This window comes from Phyllostomus hastatus, unplaced genomic scaffold (assembly GCF_019186645.2).
Source record: "Phyllostomus hastatus isolate PE091 unplaced genomic scaffold, TTU_PhHast_1.1 phas_scaffold_1674, whole genome shotgun sequence".
Taxonomy (NCBI): Eukaryota; Metazoa; Chordata; class Mammalia; order Chiroptera; family Phyllostomidae; genus Phyllostomus; species Phyllostomus hastatus.
This window is the reverse complement of record NW_025334011.1, coordinates 853631-879398: the sequence shown is the minus strand read 5'-3', so window position 1 is coordinate 879398 and position 25768 is coordinate 853631. Positions and strand designations below refer to the sequence as shown.

Below are 25768 nucleotides of genomic sequence, written 5' to 3'. Positions count from 1 at the left end.
AGAGCTGGCAGAGTACAGAACTACAATGACATCGGCCTCACCTGCCCCCGCAAAACCATCTACTTATTGAACCACTCTGCCCTGAAGTTTTAGGCTTCCAAATGTTTTCCCAATTAAGGTCCCACCTAGAATTGGTTTCCATTCCCACCTAAATAAATCTACCTCATAAGACTTTATGGTTGGGTAAAAAGAAAAAACTAAATTTGAGTTCAAATTTGTCAAGGCCAGCTTTGACACTTTGATCTCAAGCAGATTACCCAACTTTCTTGACCCTATTTTTCTTCTTTAACAGTAAAAACCTAATGAAAATATTGATAACAAAACATCACCACTACCTGTATCACAGAACAACTACAAATGAGAAAATAATATTCATGAAACAAGCTTTTGAAAATATAAAATGCTGTGCAAAAGTTAATATTTTCATTATCCTTCCTTTTCCTGAACCAGAATGACTCAGTAAAAACAAATGGTAATACAATGTCCGAAGCTTTCAATGTCCATTCTGACCTTCCCCTCCTGAGAGTGAATACAGAAAAACAAAACCTTTAGAAACAAATGCTTTTGCACATCAAGTTCAAAACAGAATTTTTAAAAAATGTTTGTTTTGTTTTTTTGTTGCTATACCCATATCAAAATTCAGCTGATCTCAGAATAATCGTAGGGCTAGAATGAAAATCAAGAAAACAAGGTTCTAGTCCTCATTTTGCTATTTTCTTACGTTACATAGGAAACCACAAAATGCCATCTGGGCATCAATTTCTTTGGTTTTGAAAGTCTGGAAAATAACTTTTTACAAAAGGGTACAATTTAGAGATGAGATAATGTTTATAAAATGGTTTTAGTTCCCTGTGGACTTTCGACTCCCTTCTTGTTCCTCATTTCCATGTATATTCATACTTCCAAAATGCTTTCAAGTTCTCCATCAAATTCTGTTTTCTGGTTCTTCTGTTTCATATAGGGAGAATAACCTAACCATTTCAATACTCTATGAATTTTTTTAATATTCTCTTTTTTAAAACTATATTTAGCTATTTCTTCAACTGCAATGTAAAACTTCTACCAGTATCCACCCTACCCTAAAAGGGGTGTTCAATAGTGCTCCTGATTTCTAGGTCAAAAAAACAACTGTCAGAGTCCTTAAACTGAAAAGCACAACACCAAAGCATGAACACTTAAGTCCTCATCAATAAATGCAAGCTCTCACAACAAGGTTCTAGTCCTCATGTAGATATTCTCTGCAACAATGTACAGCCAAATACGTATGATTCACATGGCACTTTAAGATATTTGATACGAATATTCAAAAACATTTTGATAACAGAAAGTATGCTGCCCTTCCACCTACCCATCTCAGAGGAAATCCATGGATTAGGGAAATCTCAGGAGAAATATCTTATGTATCCTTCCAGAGTCTATGTCTACAAAAGCATATGAATGCTTGTGCCTGCTTCAGTTTTTACACAATTGTTGCATACTAAATATACCAAGTACTGTTTTTCACTTAATATACCCAGGAGATTATTTTATATTAAGGTGGAAGTATCTACTTTATTCTTTTTAAAGAATGAATAGTATTTCCTTATACAGATATATTTTAACCAATCACAGACTGATAAACATTTAGGTGGTTTCTAGTCATTTGTTACCAGAAACAATGCTGCAGTAAATATCCTTGTGCATAAACACATATAAAGGATAAATTCCTAGAAGTAAAACAGTTGTGCTAAAAGGGCATGTACATTTTTAAATTTTATATAAGGCCTATTTTTATCTCCAAATAAACTATAGCCTTGTACAATCCCATTAATGATGTATGAAAGTAGCTATACACTTTTTTGGTCTTAGAAAACAGGAATTCAATTGTTAATTTCTTTTAAATAGCCTGAGAATTACATGCAAATTTAGAGCTTTTTGATTAGAATGTGAATGATATATTATATGAGGGGTATTGTGTTGATAATTCATAGTATTACCCTGAGGTCTTTTCTTTCCCAATAAACATCCAAGAATTCATATTTGTTTTCTCCAATCCTCTTACTCATATCTGAAGTTCAATCAATTTCTAGAGCAAGACAGGATGGTTTAACAAGTAAATAACTGAGCCCCAAGGAAAAACTCTGAGCATACAACCCTTATAATTACCCATCCAATTTGATCTAACATTTGTAAAATTCAAAAGCCTTATTTATTTCCTCTTTGAGACCCTGAAGAATAGATTAGGCCCCACCGTGACACCTAGGTTAATTCCCATAAGCCAGTTCTTCCCATCTCAACACTATCACATCCAACACTACCCTTACTTTTAACCATTTATTTTCAATCCAACTCTCAATGAAATTAATATTTTCTAAGTTGGAAGACAGAATCTTAAAGCTGAAGGAATTATTGAAGGTGGGAGAGATTTATAGAGAACTCAAAAAGGGACAGTAGTAAGAATAAGTAGAATAGATATCTCTGTATTTTGACACTGAAGAGCATGTCAATATTTACAAATTAAAAGCAAATTAACATTAATTTGTTTGAGCTGACAGTTCTACCCCTGTAAGGTTTAACAAATTACTCTGACCACACAGCTAAATGGCAGAAGTGGGATTCAACAACAGTCCCATTATCTTGAACAAGTTACTTAACATTACCAAGCCTCCACTACCTCATTGATAAAGTGGGAATAATAGCTACCTTACTACTGAACACAGTGGTAAGAACTCGATTAACATTAGTTCTCTTTGCTCCACCTTTAAGTACCAACCTGTCATTCACATCAGTAGCTCCTTCCATAGGTCTAAAGTCCAATACTAGAGATCAATACTAGAGATCAGGTACTTCATAAATACTTACTAATTAATAGTTCCAGTCAACTTCAGGCTGAAAGCTGCTAATAAGGATAGTAATGATGATGACTAACATTAACTAATATTTACTGGACGCTTTGTGCTCAGAAGTATTTTACATGCAAAATTTCATTTTAGTCCTCATAACTCTACGATGTATATGCTATTATTTTCTGAGTAACAAAACTGAGGCTTGAAGTATGAAATCTGTCCAGAAGGTATTCAGCCATGTAATATGAAAAATAGAGATATTTACTGAAGAAGATATGAGATACAAGAAACAATGTACCTAGGACAGTGATACCTCAGGCACCTTGGGACCTCACACAGTTCTCCCAATCACCATCAGCTGCTGCATCATATTTTCCTGGATTTCATTGACGGTCTGAAATATCTGCCCTTTCAAAGGTGATTTTAGTTTTGAGAAAAGCCCAAAGTCGCAGGAAGCCAAATCTGGGCTGTAGGAGGGTTGAGTCATCTGAGGATTTGATGTTTTACCAAAAACCCCTGCACAAGAAGTTATGCATGAGTGGACATGTCGTCGTGATGAAGCTGCCAATCACCAGTGGGCTATAGCTATAGCCTTCTGAATCATGGAAATAGTTTCTGCAGAGGAATGTTCAACTTAATGCAAAATTTGAGGCAGATTCATTGCTCCACTCACTCAGTCATTTTGAAGGCATTGGCCACAAAGTAGTACACATGCTTACTCATCAGCATCTAGGTGCCCACTGACTAGAGTACAGTGAAGGCATCATTGTTCACGCATGCGCATTCCAGTCCACTCTCCTTGGCTGCCAGTTTACATCAATGTCACCCATTATATTAACAATGGCTGGACTTCTTATGGACAGACCTTGATACTTAAATAATTTGCTCAAGAATAGGAAAGTGGTGAGTTAAGGAGCCAGAATTTAAATCTAGAATTTAAATCTTTAAAGTGCTCCCTGGTCAGTGTGTCTCAGTTGCTTGGAGCGTCATCCCATAAGCTGAGGGTTCCGTTCCTGGTCAGGGCACATGCTTGGGTTGCAGGTTCGGTTCTCAGGGCAAGTATGAAAGGCAACCAATCAAAGGTACTCACTCTCTCACATGGATCTTTCTCTCCCTTTCTCTCTCCCTTTCTTCCCCTCTAAAACCAATAAGCATGTCCTTCAGTCAGGATAAAAAAAGAAAATCTTTAAAGCCCATTCTTTTGTCCACTCCCCCGCACTACATAATGTTTACTTTTATCTTATATCAAATTATTTGTAATAATTTTCCTTCTATATGACTACAGTTTAATCAAGTCACTTATGAAACTACACAAGTCTAATTTATACTAACAGAGTTATTAGTAGACACATCTTAAAAGCAATCTTCAAACTACCTAATTCCACTTCTTCTCCCCACACCTCATCTAATTTAGATCACTTTTTAGTATGCCATTAATGAAAAATAAAATTCCCCTAGAGAGCGATTCCCCCGTGAAGGTTGCCAAACACACTTACGCTTTTAGAAAGGTAATTATGCACCAGCAAAACATGTTAGAAATTATCAAAATGAAGTAGAATGTCTTCTACAAAAATAATAAAGCTAATAACTGTGAGTTCCTAAAGGACAATCTTTTTTATCTTTCTTTTTATTGAATTTATTGAGGTGACATTGGTTAATAAAATTACATAGGTTTTAAGTGTACAAAACCATAACACATCATCTGTATATCATACTGTCTGTTCATTACCCAAAGTCAAGTCTCTTTCCATAACCATTTATTTCCACTTTACCCTCTTCTACCTGTTCCTATACCACTTTCTCTCTGGTAATCACCACACCATTGTCAAAAAGACAATCTTGATTCAAGATAGTTAGCAATCTGAACAAACATATCTACTTACATTTCTGCCTAACATTCTGTTCAAAGCATTAGTAGTAGTAGTAGTGCTGTTGCTGTTATTGTTAATGATAGTAGTTCTGTCCTAAGCCCTGGGGAGTTCACAGCACTGAACAAGAGAGATAAGGTCTCTGCTTTCATAGTAGGGAGATGAAGTAAAAGAAAATATAAACCGACAACCAAACTCTAAGGATCCCTTATCAGACTTGCAAGCAGGGGGTCAATGGGCAGTGGTTGCTCATTGCAGGCTTATCCCCTGAACACTGACCCCAAAGCCCCCTTTTTTCTGACTTCCCACTCAGACACAGCAGCTCCACCTAGGCTCCCCCTGTTGCTTCTTCTATCCTAGGCCCTTCCTTGTTTCACTGTCCCCGACTTTAATAAACATATTCTCAAAATCAATCAATCAATATAAACCGACAAAACACTATAGAGCAGAGGTAAGTGTCATGATGAAAATCACAGAATGGTGTGACAAATAATGTGATGTGATGAGGCACCATATTAGATGAGGTAGTTAGAGAAGGCCTCCCCAATGCCAGAAAGCCAAGAAGAAGCCAACCCTGTGATTTGGAGAAGAGGGAAGAATAATCAGGGCTTACAGGATAAACTAGTGCAAAAGCAAGTTTCTTAGAAGTAGAGATTAAAAAATAACTGTGACTTAGGGCATCACAAGTCATGGAAATAGTGACATAAGAAAAATATCAGAAAGGCTGATAGAATCACATTAGCTAAGATTTTAGAGGGCAAAGTATGGAATTTAGATTATCATTTTAAGAATAAATGGGAAGCCATTGGGGACTTTATTAAAAACCAAAAGTAGTAACATGACTCACTGTTTTTTTAAAGATCATTCTAGTTGCCATGCAGAAAATGGATGCGGAGGATGGCAAAAGAGGAATCAGAGAAGCCAGTCAGGAAACTACTACAAAGAATCATGACTTGGATTCACAGGTGAAAAAACAAAGGCAGATTCTAGTATTTATTTGTAGGCAGTACCAGCAGGACTCAATTGGATTTCACAATTTGTGAAGAGTGGTGAAAAAGACAGAAACAAGGATGATGCCTATGTTCTTAGTCCCAAGTAAATAGAAAGTAAACTCTTTTAATTGAGATAGGGTTGGGGACATGGGTTTTCAACATAGTAACTTGCTGAAACCTACCAGACATCCAAATAGATATATATATGTTAGATAAGAAGCTGTATATATAAATCTCAGGCATAGAGGAGAGATTACACTGAAAGAAACTAATAATGTTGGTATCCTCACTGCTTAGCACAGTGCTAAATAATACATTGTTATACTATTAAAATGAGTATTTTATAAGCTATGAGAAGTCCTATAGTAAGTTGTTGATGGCTTAGCTCAGGGTTTCCCAAACATCTTTAGTCACTGAAACTTTTCTTCCACATTTTAATATCTTGCTGTTTTTCTTACAAGATTTTATTTACTTATTTTAGAGAAGGGAGGGGATGGGAGGGGAGGGAGAAAGAGAGGGAGAAAAACATCAATGTGTGGTTGCCTCTCCCACACCCCCTACTGGGGACCTGGCCTGCAACCCAGACATGTGCCCTAAACTGGGAATCGAACCGGTGAACCTTTGATCCGCAAATCGGCACTCAATCCACTGAGCCACACCAGCCAGGGGACAGCTTGTTCTTTAACCCATACTAGGGAATTCTGCTCTAGTACATCAAACTGCTAACTGGGTTACCTCTCAATTTACAATATGTTCATAACACTTTGATTTTATAAAGTATAATTCAGTGACTTCAAACAAGAACAGAATACAGAATTGGTTAGCCAATTCCCTATTTATTTAATACCCCATCAGGTTTTATAATCTAATCCTTACCAAATAATAAAGCACTTCACATGCAAAGGCCAATTAGTTTCTACACTTGTGAATTTATGGGAGCCATTATCTCAGCTACAGATTGAAGACACTCAAGTTTAATTACTCATCTTTAATCACCCTCTAGCTTTTGAGTTGTATATAGCCTGCAGTTTCCTTTGCCCAGCACTAAATTCATTATTACAGACAGTAAACAGGTACTGAAACCACAGGAGATTTTAGTTAGTGCCTATAGTCAAATGTCTGGGTGATTTCCATGCAACAGCACTAACTCCATTTTCAAAATCCTATGAATGGGCTGGACTATAAAAAGTAGGAAAGCAAAACCTGCATACGCAGAGCTCAGAATGAGCATGAATCTAGCAACTGAACTGGCAGTAATCCCAAATATACCAATATTTCAACCAAGAAACATCAAGAGAGCTTAAACATCACTTCTTTTATAATAATTTTTCCTACCCTTCCATGGAAAACTCTCCATCCTCTCTTATGTCTCACCAAAGCTTGAAGCAGCTGTAACACCTTATGTGTATATTTATGCATTTGTTAAATGAGAGGCTGTGTCTGTCATCTTCATTTCTGTAACTCCACTCCCTAATATAACATGATGGCTGACATATACTAAAGGAAAAGGTACAGGACTTGGAATAAATGCCCAGTTTCAGATCTTGTTTTTGTAAATCACTAGTTATGAAATCTTGGACAAATTATACAACTTCTCTAAGCTTACAATTAAAAAATTAGAGACCACCAATTTTGCAGGACCATTATGACAATTAAATGAATATATTTAAAGCACCTTAATTTTGAGGTAGCTATCACACAGCAGCTGTGCAATATATGAAATTACAGCTTTAAAATGTTTAATGAATGAATATTTATATATATAAAGTACATATATATATATGTACTTTTACATGCATATATATGTATAAATAAAGCACTAATCCACACTTTATCCTTGTCTTAGTTCATTCACGCTGCTCTAAAAAAGTACCTAACTGGGTAGCTTACAAATAACAGAAATTTACTTCTCACAGTTTGGGAATGCTAGAAGTCTAACATCAGCATTGTTGGGTACTAATAAAGGCTATCATCCAGAAAACTGACAGCCCACTTCTCACTGCACCCTCAAAACCTCCTGTGATGGAAGGGGCTATGAAAATCTGAAACTCTATAGGGTCTTTTTTTATAAGGATGCTAACTAACCCCAATCTTGAGGGTGGAGCGCTAACGACCTACTCACTTCCCCAAGGCCCCACCCTCTGATACCACCACATTGGGCCTTAGGGTTCCACCAAATGAATTTGGGGGGAGGGACACATCCAGACAACAACAATCCTCCTATCACACTTCTACTAATCCATAAGGGATCAACTTGAAACATAACATCCTCATGCTTATTTGTTCACATTTTTTTCTTTCTCTTACTAGATTGTGAGTTCCTCAAGAATATGAATCATGTCTTAATCAACCTTGATCTGCAGTACCTAACAAAGAACCTGGGACATTAACAGATGCCTAATAAGTGTTTGCTATCTTAAAAATGATATTGAAAAAGAAGAAAAATCTTGTTATTATTCCAAGAACAGTTGTTCTCAATATTAAAGGAAGGGACTGATTCAGCATCTTTATTCAGTATAACAAATCTAAAAAATTCTAACTGCAGCAACAGAAGTTAACAGATGAACTGGGGGTATTTCCTAACCCTGACATTAAAATTTGCATTTTCAATTTTAGGTTGATTACAGCCCTGCCCTACTTAAACCTTCACTACAAAAAACAAATCAACCCATGACATCTCAGCAATTGTAAGTAAGCCTACTCCTCCCACTATGGAAGGGAGAGAAAGAGAGGAGGTAGCTTTTATATTTTTAATAATTAATATGCACTTCTTTGTTGTAATAGATTTTTTTTTTTCAAAATAAAAGAGAATTTCCCCTGACATTTAATCCAAAACCACAGCCCATTAAAAAGGGTGCAATGAAAGATCAAGCCTGCAGCCTTGGCAGTAATTTGGAACAATTTTTATATCAGATACAGATGTCAACACTAGGGCAAAGATTCACCTATGATTCCTATAATCCATTATTTGCCTGTAAATATGAAGCAGTAACACAATAGGCATTCATACAATCAGTGACATAGCAGTTTTGTGGTCTAAATGCTTTCAGATTAAATTCTTATAATAAAGAAAGCCTGACCAGAAAAAAAAAATGCAAAGTTAAAATCAGATGGAGACTATTATTCTTTATTTCATACACTTTTAACCGAAATTTATTTTTTCACTTGATGTCTAGTCACCCCTACAGTATTAATTCAGGGATCACTTTCCTGAGGAAGCTTCCCTGAGGAAAGCCTGTGCTGGATCAGGGACACCTTCTCTGTTCACATACAACACTTATGTGTCTCTGTTTTACAATGTACCCTGAGTCTGCCAAAGGCAAAGCCTATTTCTAAGTCATCCCTGCATCTCATGAACCTAGCAGAAGGCCTAGGTCAGAATAGATCTTCAATAAATGTTTGTTCAGCTAAGTTGATAAAGGATTCCAGGTAAAAATAGTAAATAAAACAAATACTCTGTCAACATCTGCTAAATTTATATTCTCGGCTTACACAAATAGGCCCAGTTATAGTAGATATAAGAGCACAATACATACTATACATGCATAGCAGTATACATCTTATGCTTAAAGTAACAGGTCAGTAGTACAACTGAACAAATAGAATCATCCAAGCACAAAGTTACAGTACAAGACTGTAGAATTGGATTTACCATGACAGCAACATTTTAAACTTCAGGGATCCTCAATGGCAGGATCCCTTCCAAGGCACTAGCAGGAGTCCTAATAGTATGTTCCCATGGTCATGTTTTTAAAACAACTGCAAAAGTAAGCTAAGTGCAATGAGTTAAGACTATTGTCTCTGACTCCCCAACCCCCACCCCCACTCCCCACCCCCCGCCCGCCATCACACTTCCTCCTTGGTTAATGTGGTATTTTGGGTATTTGGATAAAAGGAAGATGCAGAGAAGATAATACTGTATTTTTCAGACCATAAGACACACCTAGGTTTTAGAGGAGGAAAATAGAAAAAAAAAATTTGAAGCAAAAAATGTGGTAAAATATTTAATAACATAAATAATGAAATATTTCACCAATGTAAATGTAAACAGAGCTCAACAGCAGCATTAGAACCATTATTCCTCCCAAATGGTGGTCCAAAAATACATTATTTACTTTAGATTTTATAGGTATATGTAATTCATAATCAAGTCCACATGTGATTAGATCATTGCTAGTCTAAATTTAGGAATGAATGACTGCCAAGGATAATCCCACCACCCAAGCACTGCCTTATCTGCTATCATTCACACTAATGTGCAGGACTGGAGTCATCTACATATGCGCTCCATGGGCTGTGGGCGCAGATGTAAGAATACTGTACTCCATATGTGAAAGAGACTTAGTAGAGATTTCTCCAAATCTGGCACCCACCTTAAAATATTACATGACATAACCAATAAAATAAGTTGTGAATCTGAAACCTTTCTAAGGCGTCAATAATAATAAACACATTCTGATCAGCCATGTTAGCGGAAAAAGTAAATAATCTTTCTATTCTCTCTATAGAAAACAGTAACCCTATTTTATAAATATCAACATAAGAAGTTGTCAAAAAGTGTGTAGCCAAAAAAAGTAAGTAAATAAGAATTAAGAGCTATCAGGCAGTTAACTAACAAAATTTTATTTTTTTATATTTTGTGACATTATTTTTCTATATTTTGCTTTATTGAATTTGTAAAATATGACTTTTTCGCCCTGACTGGCACAGCTCCGTTGGTTGAAAGTCATCCCATACAACAAGAGGTCGCCAGTTCAATTCCCAGTAATACACATGACTGGGTTTTGGGGCCAGTCCCTGTTGGGGGTGAGTGAGAAGCAACTGATCAATGTTTCTCTTACACATTGATTCTCTTCCCTTTCTCTCTTTTTCTCCCTCCCTCCCCCTCATTCTAAAAATAAATAAATACAATCTTTTTAAAAAAATGTGTTTTTTTTCTAATATAAATATTTATTTCGCTACCTAGTTTTTTACTCATAACTTTTTGTTTATTTTATCAAGGAAGGTCCCCAAATCTGGATTAGTCTCTACCCACTTCAAGGCTCATTACATATATTGAATGCAGAAAATTAGAAGTTATAGCCTGATATAACTGATTCTCTCAATCATTCCCCCATAAACCTATGTAGGTACCATCTCAGAGAAACTGCTCTTGACCATCCCCTAAAGAATTAACCATGCCTTCTTCCAGATACTTTATTTAATCCTAATACAATCAACTGCAAAACTGACATTTTACACTGAGATTCAACAATGCTCCCCAATACCTGGAATGGGCTTTAGCTGTGGCCATTTAAAACTAAGAAAGAGCCGTGGCTGGTGTGGCTCAGTGGATTGAGTGCTCACCTGCAAACCACAGGGCCACTGGTTCAATTCCCAGTCAGGGCACATGCCTGGGGACCATGCCAGGTCCCCAGTAGGGGGTGCACAAAAGGCAACCACACACTGATGTTTCTCTCCCTCTCTCCCTCCCTTCCCCTCTCTCTAAAAATAAATAAATAAAAACTCTAAAAAATATATAAAACTAAGAGTAACACAAATGAGTGAAAAACATGCATATAACTAAACATGAAAATCTTTTCTCTCCAGTTTCTTTTTGAACTAAGTAAAATGTAAATACCAGAACTGACATTTAAAAAAAGAAACAAATTTATTAAGGCTAACAGGACTTCTCACACATAAAATTATACAAAGTATTGATAAAGAATGTTCTGAGTGATCATAACATAACTTACTCATGCTTAAATAATTTGACCTATAAATGCTCAAAAACAACAGCCATGTCATAAAGGCATATTCTTCGGATTCACTAGCAACTAGACACTACTATTTACTCTTTGGGAAAAACTCTTCCCCTTGAAATAATCCAGGAAGAAACCCCCCTGGCATAGCTCCCTATCAGACTTCATGAGAAAAGCAATAAATTCATTAAGGGTGATAGCAAAAAGCAGCTTTAAACCCATAGGTCATGAGCCCTGGGTGTTGTTCTGAAAACCTAAAGATTGGGGTACACACCTGGGTTGCAGGCTCCACATATGCCATATGCCTCCCAAATGTGTTTATTATCTGCATTAATTTATCAGTTTAATATCCACATTAAAACATCAGGAAGATAACTAAGAAATAAGAAATTTAATTGGAGTTACATATCTCATTTTATAAAATCCCCCTTTACAGACTATTAATCCCTGTTTATCTTGGAGAAAAGTAGTATTTTCCTGGTAAGTCATTAGTATTTTTAAACTTAATACTGTAACTGTAACCACATTTATTGACAAAGAATTTAAAATTATATTCTACCATTACTTTTCACATGACTTAATTTTTAAATTTCATTTATTAACAAAGAGTTCCATTCTAAATTTTAACATAAAAAATATTTGACTCTTTTAAAATAAAACAAGGTTGATGGCAATGGAAGCAAGCACCCTAACTATGCCAAAGGACACAAATTATTTGGAAGAATCTTTACTATCAACAGTTTACTTGGTATTAATATAAAAAGCCCAAGAAGCTTTCATGATTATTCTTCTTAGTAGTGCAACAGCGGTAGGAACACAGGGAAATGCCACTCTCATTCACTGCTACTGGAACACAATTTACCTTGACAGGTAGAATACATGTGCCAGACATATGCCAATAATCCTTGAAAGGGTAATAAAAAGGTCTCTACAAAACTGTGAAATAGAGATCCAATAAATAGATGTCCCAAAATATTCTGTGCAGGGAGTACTATTCATATCTCCCCATAAGTCTTTGGAAGGGGAAAATTAGAGCAGAATAAAAAGAATCAGTAATACCTCCACCTACTATTGTGAAAACACTGGAAAATGTCATGGATTTGTTTAAGGGGGGAAAAAAACTATGTGTAATATATAGTAGGCACTATACTAGGTGGTAGAGATTTTAAAACATTTTTTTAAAGATTTCATTTATTTATTTTTAGAGAGGGAAGGGAGGGAGATAGAGAGAGAGAAACATCAATGTGCGGTTGCTGGGGGTTATGGCCTGCAACCCAGGCATGCACCCTGGCTGGGAATCGAACCTGGGACACTTTGGTTCCCAGCCTGTGCTCAATCCACTGAGCTACGCCAGCCAGGGCCAAAACGTTTTTTAAAATAGTGCTGCATCATCAAAGAGGTCACATCCTCTGATGAAGAAAGGCCTAAAAACTGACCAGTAAAGTATCTTTTGATAAGGGCTACAAGGACTACAGAGGACACTGAAATGGTATCTTAACAAACTGGGAAGGGGCCACAGGTTAGGGAAAGAGTTGGTTCCAGAACTAAAGAAGTGAAGGTAGGGAAGAGAAGGGCAGTCCAACCAGAGTAACAGGAACAGCACTTACAAAGGCAGAGAGATGTGGGAGAGAAGAAATGCAAATAAAATGGCTGAGCTCTGTGGGGGAGGAAAAGGCAGGAGGGCGGGTGCAGATGAGGCTGGAATGGTGAGCAAACACCCTATCGTGGAGGCTCCCTACGCCTTGGGATTTTGCCAACCACTTCCAGCCCCATTCCAATCTCTACCTGAAAAGCCCAAGGGAACTGCAGGAAGAAAGGAGGCCAAAACCAAGCAAGGCAGGCCCCCAAATCTATTCAACAGAAGCAGCCCCTCCCAAAAATTATAGAGGCACACATCTACAAAATTCCTGCTGTTCTGAATATGTGAACATACTAGATAAACATTACAACTTTTCTAAATACCAAATGCAACTATTTCACACCTATATCTAAAGGAGTTTATATATAATGAAACATCAACAATCTTGAAAAATATATATTAAAAATAAATAAATAATAATCTTGAACCTTCACCAGCTAGTGGACTTAAAACTAATAAGTTAAAAGCAATTATTGAGGAGCATATCCATGTCACATGCTAGTTTCCAAGTTTTAGATTCTTGAAGGCACAGACCACATCTTACTTATCTCTAAATCCCACCTTTCCCTTCCCACCACTACTAGCACCTAACACTTCACTTCATACACAGGAGACGGCCAGTACATATTTACTGTATTGTACATGAACACTATGTACTCGTAAGACAGCTAAACACAATATGGAATGTGGAAAGAACTTATATACTAGGTGTGGGAATTTCATGAGCAAGTGTTTGTACAGGCCTCTCTGGTTTATGAAAATTTCCATAACCATTCTCTCATTCAGTTCTCACAGCAACCCAATGGAATACATATTCCTTTCCCCTAGTAGACAAAGGAAGCAAAGGTTAAGAATTTAAGTGCTATGCCTAAGGTCACATGGTTATAACAGACCAAAAACTCTGAAACCCAGGTCATCTCACTGAAAGGCCACTATTCTTTCTAAGACAACCTTCAACCAAAAATATATATATGTATTGAAGGCATATTTAGCAAACAACACACTAATGTGCCGGGAAATAAAACAGTGAACAAACCCTATGAAACTTACCATCAGGGAAGGGGGGGGGGGGGGAGATGGAAACACCTTAAATAATAATTATAAATAATTACATGTATGCAAAGACAATCAGGTCACCTAACCTCCTTCAGGGTTGCTAATGAAAAAAATAAGCAATGCCACATGTTAAATATGGTAAAGGCAGACTTTATTCAGGAACAGTGAGATAGCTATTGGGACCACTGTGATGGCATTTTACAGTGAGGGGGAGAGAGATTGGGACCAACTCTAAATAGTGTTGGAAGAGTGGGAATTTATAGCCAAGGAACAGGGTAAGGGGGTGGGTGATGAAAAATTACTAAGAGGAAACACTGGGGGTAAGAGAGATTCTGGCCAAAGTGACCTGTGACCTAACAGAATTCTGGCTGAAGACAGGCCAGGGTAATCAGACATCAACCCCCCGAGGGAATGGTGGAGGAAGAGGAAGCTGATCAGATATGGGGGGTGGGAGAATTCTGGTTAAACTGACTTAACAGGGTTCTTGCTAAAACTAGACTTTACAAGGAAGTGCACAAATAGGCCTAAAAAAAAGGTCTAACAACCTGACTAAAGTTCAATTGGGCAAAGAATCTCTGTCAGGGCCTCACAAGTCTCTCAAGGACAGAAGTAGTGTTACACTGAAATCCAAGGATTTTTCTCCTTTATCTTATTTCAAATCATTTAACTCAATATGCAGGCATTCATTCACTTACTAATGTCTAAAGCTCCTCAAACTTGGAGGTGCTTTTCATGTAGGGATTTTATTAAAATGCATTTTAATGAAAAGACTGAGGACTGAAATCTTGCCTTTCTAACGTGCTTGGGTTGTGGCCCAGGACATTGGCTGGGGGCATGCGAGAGGCAATCACTTGATGTTTCTCTCCCTCTCTTTCCCTCTCCCCATAAATACATAAATAAATAAATAAATAAATAAATAAATAAGTTTTTTAAAAGGTGTATCTCTAAACCAATAGTTATCACAAGACAATACAGTCCCAACACCTTACAAATATGTTCCTACTTGAGCAAAAGCTAAAGTCAATACAGTTCAATTTTGGCATATTTTGGTCCCCAAATGTCTAGCCACTTAGAATTTCACTTGTTGGTATAGTTTGGCTGTAACTATAATTTGAAAAAAAAAATTTATTTCAATTCTTAAGAACCTGCCACTTTCCAAATTAAAAACTGACAAGGACAGCAAAGGATCATTAAACTGTTAGAGTCTGACTGATAAGACGTTTTTGGGAGTCCTTAACAAGAGGGTGGAGAGACCTGGCTGGTGTGGCTCAGTAGACTGAGTGCCAGCCTACAAACCAAAATGTCACTGGTTTGATTCCCAGTCATGGCACATGCCTGGGTTGCAGGTTAGGTCCCCAGTTGGCGGCCTGTGAGAGGCAGCCAATGTTTCCCTCACATGCTGATGTTTCTCTCCCTTTCTCCTCTCTAAAAAAATAAATGTTTTTTTTAAAAGAGGGTGGAGACACAAGCATCAGTACACAAAATGATGCTGCACTCTGGTTAAGAGGCTTCAGTTTTGACAAATTAGTTTGTTGTTCACTGACTCAAAAGTGCGATATTTATGAGTTAAAAATAAGAGTGCCAGCTGAATATTTGGCTGGATGTGGGGATAGATTAGGGACACTGAAATCAGGCATACGGGAGTAAAAATCATACCCACAGAGAGTTTTTAAACAAAGAGCTATTTCAGTGGTTAAATCTAAGGCTATGCAGGGCACTGGAGAACAAACAGATTCTCTTAAAGAGTGGGAAGGTCATTCTGGGACTCTGTGTGGAACATGATCTGGGCACCAAGGTACCAGAGAAGTTGCTATTGAAGACTTTTACCTAGACTGCCTCTACTTAATTATTCTATGTTTATACTGAATACTAAGTATAAATACTTAGTACAATGAGATAGCTTAGTACAATGAGATAGCATTATCACTTTCTACAAAGAAAAACACAAAAAATATTCTTTCTAATACCCAATACAACTATTGAACTATTCTCATCAAATTTCATTTTGGGAACAACAAAAGGACTTAAGCAAAAGATAAAACAATAGCAGCAATAAAAACCTTCAACCTTTCATTACAAATAATAACAATAAGGCTACTTGGCTATGAGGTACTTAGACTATTACCCAAATAATATTTGCTTACCTTCCAAACCCTGCTTTCTTTATGTTTCAAAAATCCTCACAAACTCAAAGTAGCACTAATACACATGACGATTAAACCCACAGAAATTGGCTATGACTTTAGTAATCAGAAATGATGAATGTTTATAAAAACAGTAAAAACTATGAGCAATGATCACACTGTTGAGATACTGATAAAGAACTAGATATCACTGCTGCAAATAATTACAATTTACTGAGCTAGGCCTTTTACATTCAGCCTCTCTAATCCTCCCAATATCTCTGAGGCACTGGTCCTAAACACAACAATAACAGGAATAAATTAGATTACTGTCACACTAATACCATACACAGTGTAGTTGCTGGCTGTTTTATCCTTAACATGGCTGAAGCAAGGCCCACACATGCTCAGGAGAATAGCAATGGTTGCTGTTCTAGGGCCACAGGGGAGGGTAGCCAGGTAGGGTTAGGAAAATGGCTGTATACAGAAGTCGAAGCAGGTAAGGGCATTGAGGATAATAGAAGCCAGGTGTCTCACTGACCAAAAAAAAGCAAAAATATGTAAAGGGAGAAGGCTAGAATGATCCCTGTGCTACTGGCTCAGTATTGCAGTTATTGGTGTAAGCTCATTCAAGACACCTGGACAGATTATGTGTGGGTATGTAATTCCTAGCACTGTCCAATAAGACAATGCTTGGTCGGCAGCCATTCAAAATGATGTTGCAGAAGTGTATCTATTGCCATAAAAAAATTTACAAGTGAGCCCTGGCTGGCGTAGCTCAATGGATTGAGCGCGGGCTGGGAACCAAAGTGTCCCAGGTTCGATTCCCAGCCAGGGTACATGCCTGGGTTGCAGGCCATAACCCCAGCAACCGCACATTGATGTTTCTCTCTCTCTCTCTCTCTCCCCCCCTCTCCCCTCCTTCCCTCCCTAAAAAATAAATAAATAAAATCTTTAAAAAAAAATTTACAAGTGAAAAACCTGTCTGTATACAATAGGGATACATTTGTTTATTTTAAAATATATACAAACAAAAATAGAACAGAAAAGACTAGAAAGTTACATCAAAAAACAAATAATTATCTCTGAATGTGATTATGAGTGATTTTTTTTCTTCATTTCCTTAACAGTATTTTGTGATTTCTCCAACACATGTATCATTTTTACACTTAAAAATGGAACTAAAAATTAATTTTAGAGTATTATTTAAATTTAAAGGTTTCTATTTTCTCTTCTACCATTATATTCTTGGTCCCAATAGTATGAGATATTAAAGATTTCTCATTGTAAAAACAAGACCTATTTGAAAATCACCTTTTAATATAATTTTATCAATTATAAATAAAGCAGTATGAGGCAAGATCTCTGGATTTAGATTGGCAGGGTTCAGATTCCATTTACATTATTGACTGGCTACATAATTTTGGGCATATTATTTAACCTCTCTATGCCAGTTTCTTCATTTGTAAAATGGGGTATCTGTTATGCTAGGCACATAGTACTTAGCTAGCTATTTATTATTATTATTGTTGTTGTTAACATTATCATCTTCTTCCTCTTCTTTTACAGGTGAAGATGCTAAAGCACTAAAACCATATGCCAGAAAACTACGATGGTGGGAAGGGATAGGGCAGGGTGGGGGTAGTGAGACAGAGATGGAGGAAATAGAAAAAGGAGAGGTCGGAGAGAGAGACAGAAAGACAAGAGACAGTCATACAGCAAAATCCTGGATCTCTTTTCCTAAATTGCTATTCTTTTGAAAAGATAGATGGAAGTTACTTATATATAGCATAATGCTCAATAAATATTTCCTTTCTTTCTTCCTCAATCCTGTTTTTTCCTATACAGAAATAGAACTGCGTTATATTCATTCACATCCCTAAACCACCTTTCCTACAGACTTGCATTTTAAAGTTAACTATTATTTGTTTTAATTCTTTTGTAAGTCAAATGTCTCTGTGGAATTCCATCAATGAGAAGGGACTTACAATTTAAAAATGCTAGAAACACAGAAAACACTCAGCACCCTTTTTGAATAATTGTTAAGAATTGTTTTTGCCCTGGCTGGTTTGGCTCAGGAGACTGAGTGCCAGCCTGCGAATTGAGAGGTCTCTGGTTTGATCCCTGGTGGGAGTGCATGCCTGGGTTGCAGGTCAAAGGCAACAGATCAATGTATCTCCCGCACATTATGTTTATTTCTCCCTCCCTTCCTGTCTCTCTAAAAATAAATAAATAAAATTTAAAAAAAACAAAACTTACTCTGATCAAAATTTCCCTATATTTTATATGCATAAAATATCAGGAAATGAAAAATACCAAGCTAAAAGACTTGTATTCTAATTCTATCCAGGCCAATAATTAGGCCAGTAACCTGAAACTGGTGATTTTGCCACTTTAGAAAAACAGGTGAGGAAGCAATATGACTGATAGATCCCATCTAGCTTCAAAATTCAATAGCCTCTTAGACAAACCTGAAAATGGAGAATTCACAGGCAATTTTTTATGCCTCCATGTTTCCCCTGACCGCAAACTCCTTTTCACCTTCCCCTTTTAGAAAACTTGTTATATCTTCCATTAATGTCCATTAATTCTTTCTAGAAACCTTCCCTCCAGCCCAAATACAGTAAATTCCTCCATATTCTTTGGACCCATGACTATATTACATCTATTACAGATGGCTGTTTATAAAATGTCTACTGTCTCTGGAGTCCCGCATTTTGCACAATGCCTAGAACACAGCAGGTGCTGAGGCTGTGTTTAAAAATTTGAGTCTTCAACCCTTACTGGTGTGCCTCAGTTGGTTGGGCGTCGTCGCGCAAATCAACAAGTTGCTCTTTCAATTCCCAGTCAGGGCACATGCCTGGGTTGTGGGTTCAGTTCCTGGTGAGGCACAGATAAGAGGTAACTGATAGATGTTTCTCTCCTTCTCCTCCCTCCCTTGCCCTCTCTCTAAAAATAAATAAATAACATATTTTTAAAAACTAAATACATATAAAAATAGAAATTTGAGTCTACAAAGTTAAATTAGGTTCCCTTGAAGTTTCCCTATGCACCATCTGGAAGTTTACAGCTTAACTGGAAGATACAGGGAGGCCAGTTTGCAGCACAACCAAAGCTTTGTCCCAGTCAGGTCCACGTATGCGGTGCAAATTTATTCTGATCATTTGTACAAAAGCTACTCAAAGGAATCACTGTGGCAGATTATCTGGACACCCTCTAGGGATTAGCTAATCTACCTTACCTCCCTATCCAAACAAACCTCTTCACCCTGTTCTACATTATCCCATGGCATTTAAGACCTCCCACCATACTATATAATTTACTGATGTTCAGTGTTTATGGTTGCTCAATGTAAGCTTAACTAATGCAGGAATTTTTATCCATTTTGTTCACAAATGATAGCCATTGCCTATATCAGTGCTTGGCACAACAAATGATTTTCTTTTTTAACTAAAATTCTTTCCTTCTATCTCAAAGCTGTCATGAGTAATGAGTCATCACCTTTATAACCTTATCTTGCATTGCCCTTATTTCCTTGGATCCACCCATTTACGTAGAAGCTTCCAAGAACTGGAGGAAAATATTTGTTATTTCATTCCTAAATTACAGCTCTTATTTTCTCTGCTCACCTGTTGGTACAGAAATAATACCCAGGAAACTATATCAAATAACAAACAGATGAAATAACCAAAACTTTCTTCTTTACATTCTGATAGTTATTTCTATCTACAAAGTCTTCACTACAGATTTTAAACTAATGGTGGACAAAAATCAAAATAAAAAATGCTGGATTATTCTTTTGGCACACAGGCTAAAGATATTGAGACTACATTAGCTGTTACATGTGACCTGACTAAAAACTTATGCCCCAAACAGTACAAACCCTCTAATGTGATATATATATAAAATATATACAACATATATATACTATATATATTATATATATTAGTTATGGCAAGATCTTTGTTAGGTAGCTAATATACTTAGAGGAAATTAACATATCCATTGTATTTCTGTAACTATTAAATATTGAGCCATGTAAAAGAGACACTACTGTATTTGTATTCAGAAAATACTACCAAAACCTTGTCTATCTCCTAGTTTCCACCAAATATGGTCCTTCCCTGCTTCATCCAACTTAGCGATGAGTTCCAAGAAACACAAGTCCAGCAGCAGCAGTCATGGACATCATCTACTTTACTATTTTGAAGACAGCTTTTAAGTTCTTGAAGAAACCAAACATAAGCAATGTAACAGACTCAAGATGAGAAGCTTCAAGCTGGGATGCCTAGATATGTTTATTCAAACTAAAATAGAAAACGAAGACTTTCATGAAGTCACCCAGTCCTCTCATCTATCACCACCTATCTAACAAACTTGACTTCTAGGATGAGCCTTAAAAAAAGGCTTCACAACCTCAAATGACAAAAGGCAGACTCCCCATCATGTTAGAAACAACAGCAAGTCTGCCTGAAGGTTAACCTTCTCAGGGATCTCTCAGTTTTGCTTAAACACCCTAAAAAGAATTAATATTCTAGATATGAGCATTGAAAGTAAGGGTTACATTCTCAGGATTCAGGTGCCAAGGTGATGACTGAAAATAATGTAAGGTGGGGAAAGAAGAGCATCAGAACAGAAAATAATTATTAAATACTATTTTCTCTACAATAGTAAAGGAAAGTATGGAGTGGGTTTCAATCTCCAGAGTTTTTATTAGCTTTCTAACCACAGAGTAAATATAATCACAACAAAGCCTTCAAAAGTCTTAATTCTGCAGGGTTCAAGGTCCTGTTTTCCGAGGATGTAAGGCTTGTCTGCTGCCTCCATAGATGGGATCTTGCCATGCCATCTTTCTGCTCATATCCCAACCCCCAACACGTCTGTAATAAACGATAAGTATGGGAAATGACAAACAGCACTAAACGTGACGTGACCTTGTCATTTACAAATGATTTGCAAAACAATTCCCCAGTGGACCTAATCAACCCAATGCACACTACCCAGGCCCTACTCGGTGGTTGTCTGAAAAGATAAAGCCCCCATTCTCAGGGAAGCAAGGAGCTGCTCCAGACCCCAAGACTCCAGGCTGTCACTAGGCAATCTCTGCCCATAAACAGCCTCGTTAAGTGGCTTACATTCACAAGACTTGTTACCCCAACTGCTCACTCCTAAAGCCCAAGGGGGTAGGGAATACAATGCTCCATCGTCCGTGCTTGGGACCCAGAGAAAAAAAGCAATGGGCAAGAGAGACTGAGACAAGCGACCGGGTACTCGTTGGATATGTGTCATGCGGACAGTGGGAGGTATTTATTCAGATCGGGCAAATAAACAAACCCAAAAGCAGTGCGGAGAGAGAGGTTGGGGTGATGGATAAATGCGAGCTCAGGTACCAGGGTGTCTCGGGACTTGGGGTACAGGGAGACAGAGCCTCCCTTGGGGGCTGGAGAGTTCCACGCGTGCTCGAAGAGGGCTGGGGAGGTGGCGGTGGCAGTAAGACACCGTGAGCGGTAGGGGCAGGTTCCTGGAGGCCCGATCGATGAGAACATTCAGATCGGGTAGCATCGGGCCAGATGGGCTGGGGTCCTTGGCCCAGGTCGCCTGAACAAAGCGGGCGCACGGGGAGCCTGGCTACTCACAACAAGAAGCTCATGTCGGCAGTGGCGTGGGCTGTGGGCTCGGTCGGTGGCGAGGCCTCGGGGCTGCGGCGGCGGGGGAAGCGTTAGCCGGGGAAGAAGAGAAGGGAGAGAAAACGAGGAGGTGGAGGAGTGCAGCCGCAGCTGTTTGGGGTCCGCAACTTGCTTGGCTTCGCTAGTTCCAATGGCAGAGGAGCGGAAGTGGGAAGCGCACAGCTTGAGTCTCTTGAAGGGAGGGGAAGGAAAGGGAGGCGGGGAAAGGTCCGCCCAGCCGTCCCAGGAGAACTGCCACCGCAGTGCAACCCTCGGTCTCCTCCTCCCAAACCCCCAGCTGCCCCCACCCCCCCACCCCACCCCCAGAACTCTCGCGAGAGTTACGACCACTCTGGCCCACGGGCTTCGGCTTTGGGTCCTTCAGCTCTGGACACCTTTGCAGCTTCGGGATAGAGCCCGCAAGTATGCCAAAGCCGCCAGACTGATCGATGCCTGGTCACGTTGGTCAGGAAGGAAGTGGGCTTCAACTCCGGGATACGAGAGTACTATAGTGAGGGATCGAAATACAAACAGAATTTGCCCGAGCGCCCAGCAAACAATGATGGAAGGTTAGAGAGTCTATCTGCTACTACATAAACACAGGAGGAAATTTCCTCTCATTAGAAGAGAGAAAAGGATCTAAATGGGTTTTCAAGATCCCTGTTGTGTTATAGGAATATTTTAAAACCCTGAACTAGGAGATGGTCAGGCTCCACCACTGTCTGAACAGGCAAGCTAGGCTGTCATCAGCTGTTAGGGAAATGGGGAAACTGCTGTGGTGACATATTCCAGGTGTGCAGATGTGAGCATTTTTTAATAGTTTATACAGACTTGTCCTGGTCGCCTTAACTATGAAATGTAGGCTCCTGTATAAGGGAAACTAAAACGTTTCTAGACTCCACAATGAGTTGTGCATCAGAGTGCCCAGTGGTTATAATGGACTTGGGACCCATAAATGCTTAATCAGCATTGCCACTAATGACCAGCCTACCACAGCATTATCAATTTGGCACCCATTTGGCACCCATTTGGCACCCTAGCATGAACCATTTGATTTACATAAGAGATGTCTTTGTTCTCCACTCAACACCCATCAAATTCACAAATAAGTTTTTAAAGAATATGAACAAAACATGTGCAGCTGTTAACCCACAGGCTAATAGACTTGAAGGAGGTGCCATCTGAAATGTGTTCAATTGAGTTTATTAGTTTGGTATTTTAGTAAATCAAACCACTTCTAAAAACAGAAGAAATTATTGAAATCTTGACACTATCACAGGAACAGCAGAGGCCACTGGAATAATTTGAGAATTAAAGGCTGAAAAGACACAGGAAAGGTGGCAAAAGGAGGGTTTATCTTAATATAAGGAAAATAAGGGACTTATGGCATAAAAGCCCTGCACTCCAGATCTTGATATACTACTAACTTCCTATGCAATTCCTTAAGGGTCTTCTGAAAGTAAAACTTGAGATACCAACTTAGCAAATTATGTCTGGGAAGAGTAAGTCAGTTCACATATTAGAACAGCAGTTTTACCCCCTTTTAAAATGAGGAACTTTGATTATTACATGATCTCTAAGCTATCTTTCAGTTGTAAAATTCTGTCATGCTATAGGCATCCTTCAAGTGACTAGAAGAGTTTCCATCTGCTTCTTGATTTGGGAGGGTGGCTTATGTAACCTTGTTTTTGGTCTGACATAATTTAGATAAATCCTATGACACTATCAGGGCAATGATTGGCAGAGGAGAGAATCTGCAAAAATACCTGATGAGTTCTTAAGTTAGGAGAGTTTCCTAAAGTTAACAGCTGATAAAACGTAAATATATTGGTCCTAAAAATGAGAGAGGTGTCATGTTAATAACATAGAACATAATTCCAGAGATGAGTTATTGAAACAATGGCTGTTACTTAAAATTATTCAGCACTTCAAAAACATTGAGAAATCTAGAATCAAAGTGAGAGTGTATTTAAAGACACATTTCTAATTATAATTTCTCCTTCACCAATTTATACAGGGTGGGGCAAAAGTAGGTTTACAGTTGTTTACATGGAAAATAATATAATAATTAGTAAATAATACAAGAATAAACTCTCGTGTTCTTACAACTGCAAACCCACTTTTGCAAACAAGATCAAAATCTTATTTTGTTTATAAATATTTGTTTATGAAGCAAGATTTTTAAAATGTGTCTTTTATTCACCATTTTTTCAAGGAACTGGAAATGATATGAAAGAGTAGAATGAAATATGAGTAGGTACATGCCCTCAAATATCTTTTAATATTCATTTGAGTTACTTTCTTGTCACATTAAGTAAGTATATTTGTATAATTTAGATTAAGTGGTTAAGAAAAAGCCTTTCTAAGGAGGCAATATTTTTACTGAGACCTGAAGGAGAAGAAGAAGCCAGCCTTGCAGAGTGCTACAGGATGAGCATTTTCTGTTAGAGAGAATAACAGATACAAATGCTATAAATTAAGAAAGAGCTTAAAGTGTTTGTAAAACCGACAGGTTATGGCCTTGGCCTTGGCAACAAGAAGAGTGTCATCAGATAAAGCTGGACACGTAGACAGGGCAAGCTTAGACAAGACATTTGAATTTTATTCTAAGAACATTGAAAAGTCAGCAGAGAAGCAAAATAATAAGAGGGTAGGATAAAATAATCATAATAATATAATCATAATTCATTAGTTTAATGAATCCATTACACTGTTTCAGTGATTATCAGCTCATCATGATCCCTGATTAACATTTTAGAAAGGCCACTGTCCTTGTAATGGTCTAGAGGGGACCAACATACAGAAGGTAAGGTAAGCCAGAAGACAATTGTAATTCGTCCAGTTGTTTCTCAACAGTTGTGATTTGGTTTAGGGTAATGTGATTAGTAATAGAAAGAAGAAATAATAATCTCAAGGTAAAATCAACAGCACTTTTTGAAAAGCCAAAGATTATACCTGCTGTTTGTTTGTTTGTGTATGAGCTTTAGCAACTGGTGGATAGTGCCAGCATTTACTGAAACAGGGAAGTTATGAATCACAATTTTGGGCCTGTTAATACTAACGGTTCCCTTTTAGATATGTTAACTTTGAGATGTTTTTTAGACATCAAAGTAGTGATGTCAGGTAGAGTTTTGATACTGTGCCAAGCCCAGGGAGAGACCTGAATAGAAGTATGAATGTAGGAGACCTCAATAAATAAATAGTATTTGAAGCCATAAGATGGGCTTCCAAATGGGGATTTTTATGCCAGCTAAGAATAGGCTTAGAGAAGTGTTACCTTAATGCACCTGTGTTTCTTCTTTCTTCACTTCTCTTCCCAGATATCTCAGGTTTCTGATCATCATTTACCACATCTCCCTTGGTTTTATTTATATTCCCCTGTTCCCTCAAGGTAAGGGTTTCTACAACCTTAAAGAAAATGATTCATCATACCTTTTTATCAGATAAATTAATCACTTCCCATTTGTTAATTAACATGTTCCCCTCCCAGAAACAGTAACACCAGTTAAAGCCAAATGTCCAAATTGTAGATCAGGGAACACTTTCTTCTCACAGAGTATTTTAGTGTAACAATGAAGTAGAAATGACTGAATTATTATTAGAATACCACTATTTTTGCAATTTCTAATAGATGAATGGATCTGGACATTGATCACCAATGGCTGCTAGTATCACAAGAGAGATAAGCATACTTTTTGTGCATCCTGATGGAAGAATATATCACCCGTGAAGATATCTTGCCAAACAAATAGAACCTAAATTTGGACAAGCCTCCAGATGGAATTTACTGAATTACAGGAAGTAGGGAACAGAAGAATATGCTAAAGAACATGTGCAATGACCCCACATGAATGCAAT

General features: G+C 37.7%; 1 protein-coding gene across 1 annotated transcript in view; it reads right to left on the bottom strand.

Annotated features, from left to right (window-relative positions):
* Positions 1-22190, bottom strand: part of MOB1B (MOB kinase activator 1B) — a 41740-nt gene extending 19550 nt beyond the window's left edge. Inside the window, exon 1 of the mRNA XM_045857798.1 lies at positions 21881-22190. Coding sequence (XP_045713754.1) covers positions 21881-21894 — 14 coding nt within the window. The 5' untranslated portion in view covers positions 21895-22190. The remainder of the gene's footprint in view (positions 1-21880) is intronic.
* Positions 22191-25768: the final 3578 nt, after the last annotated feature.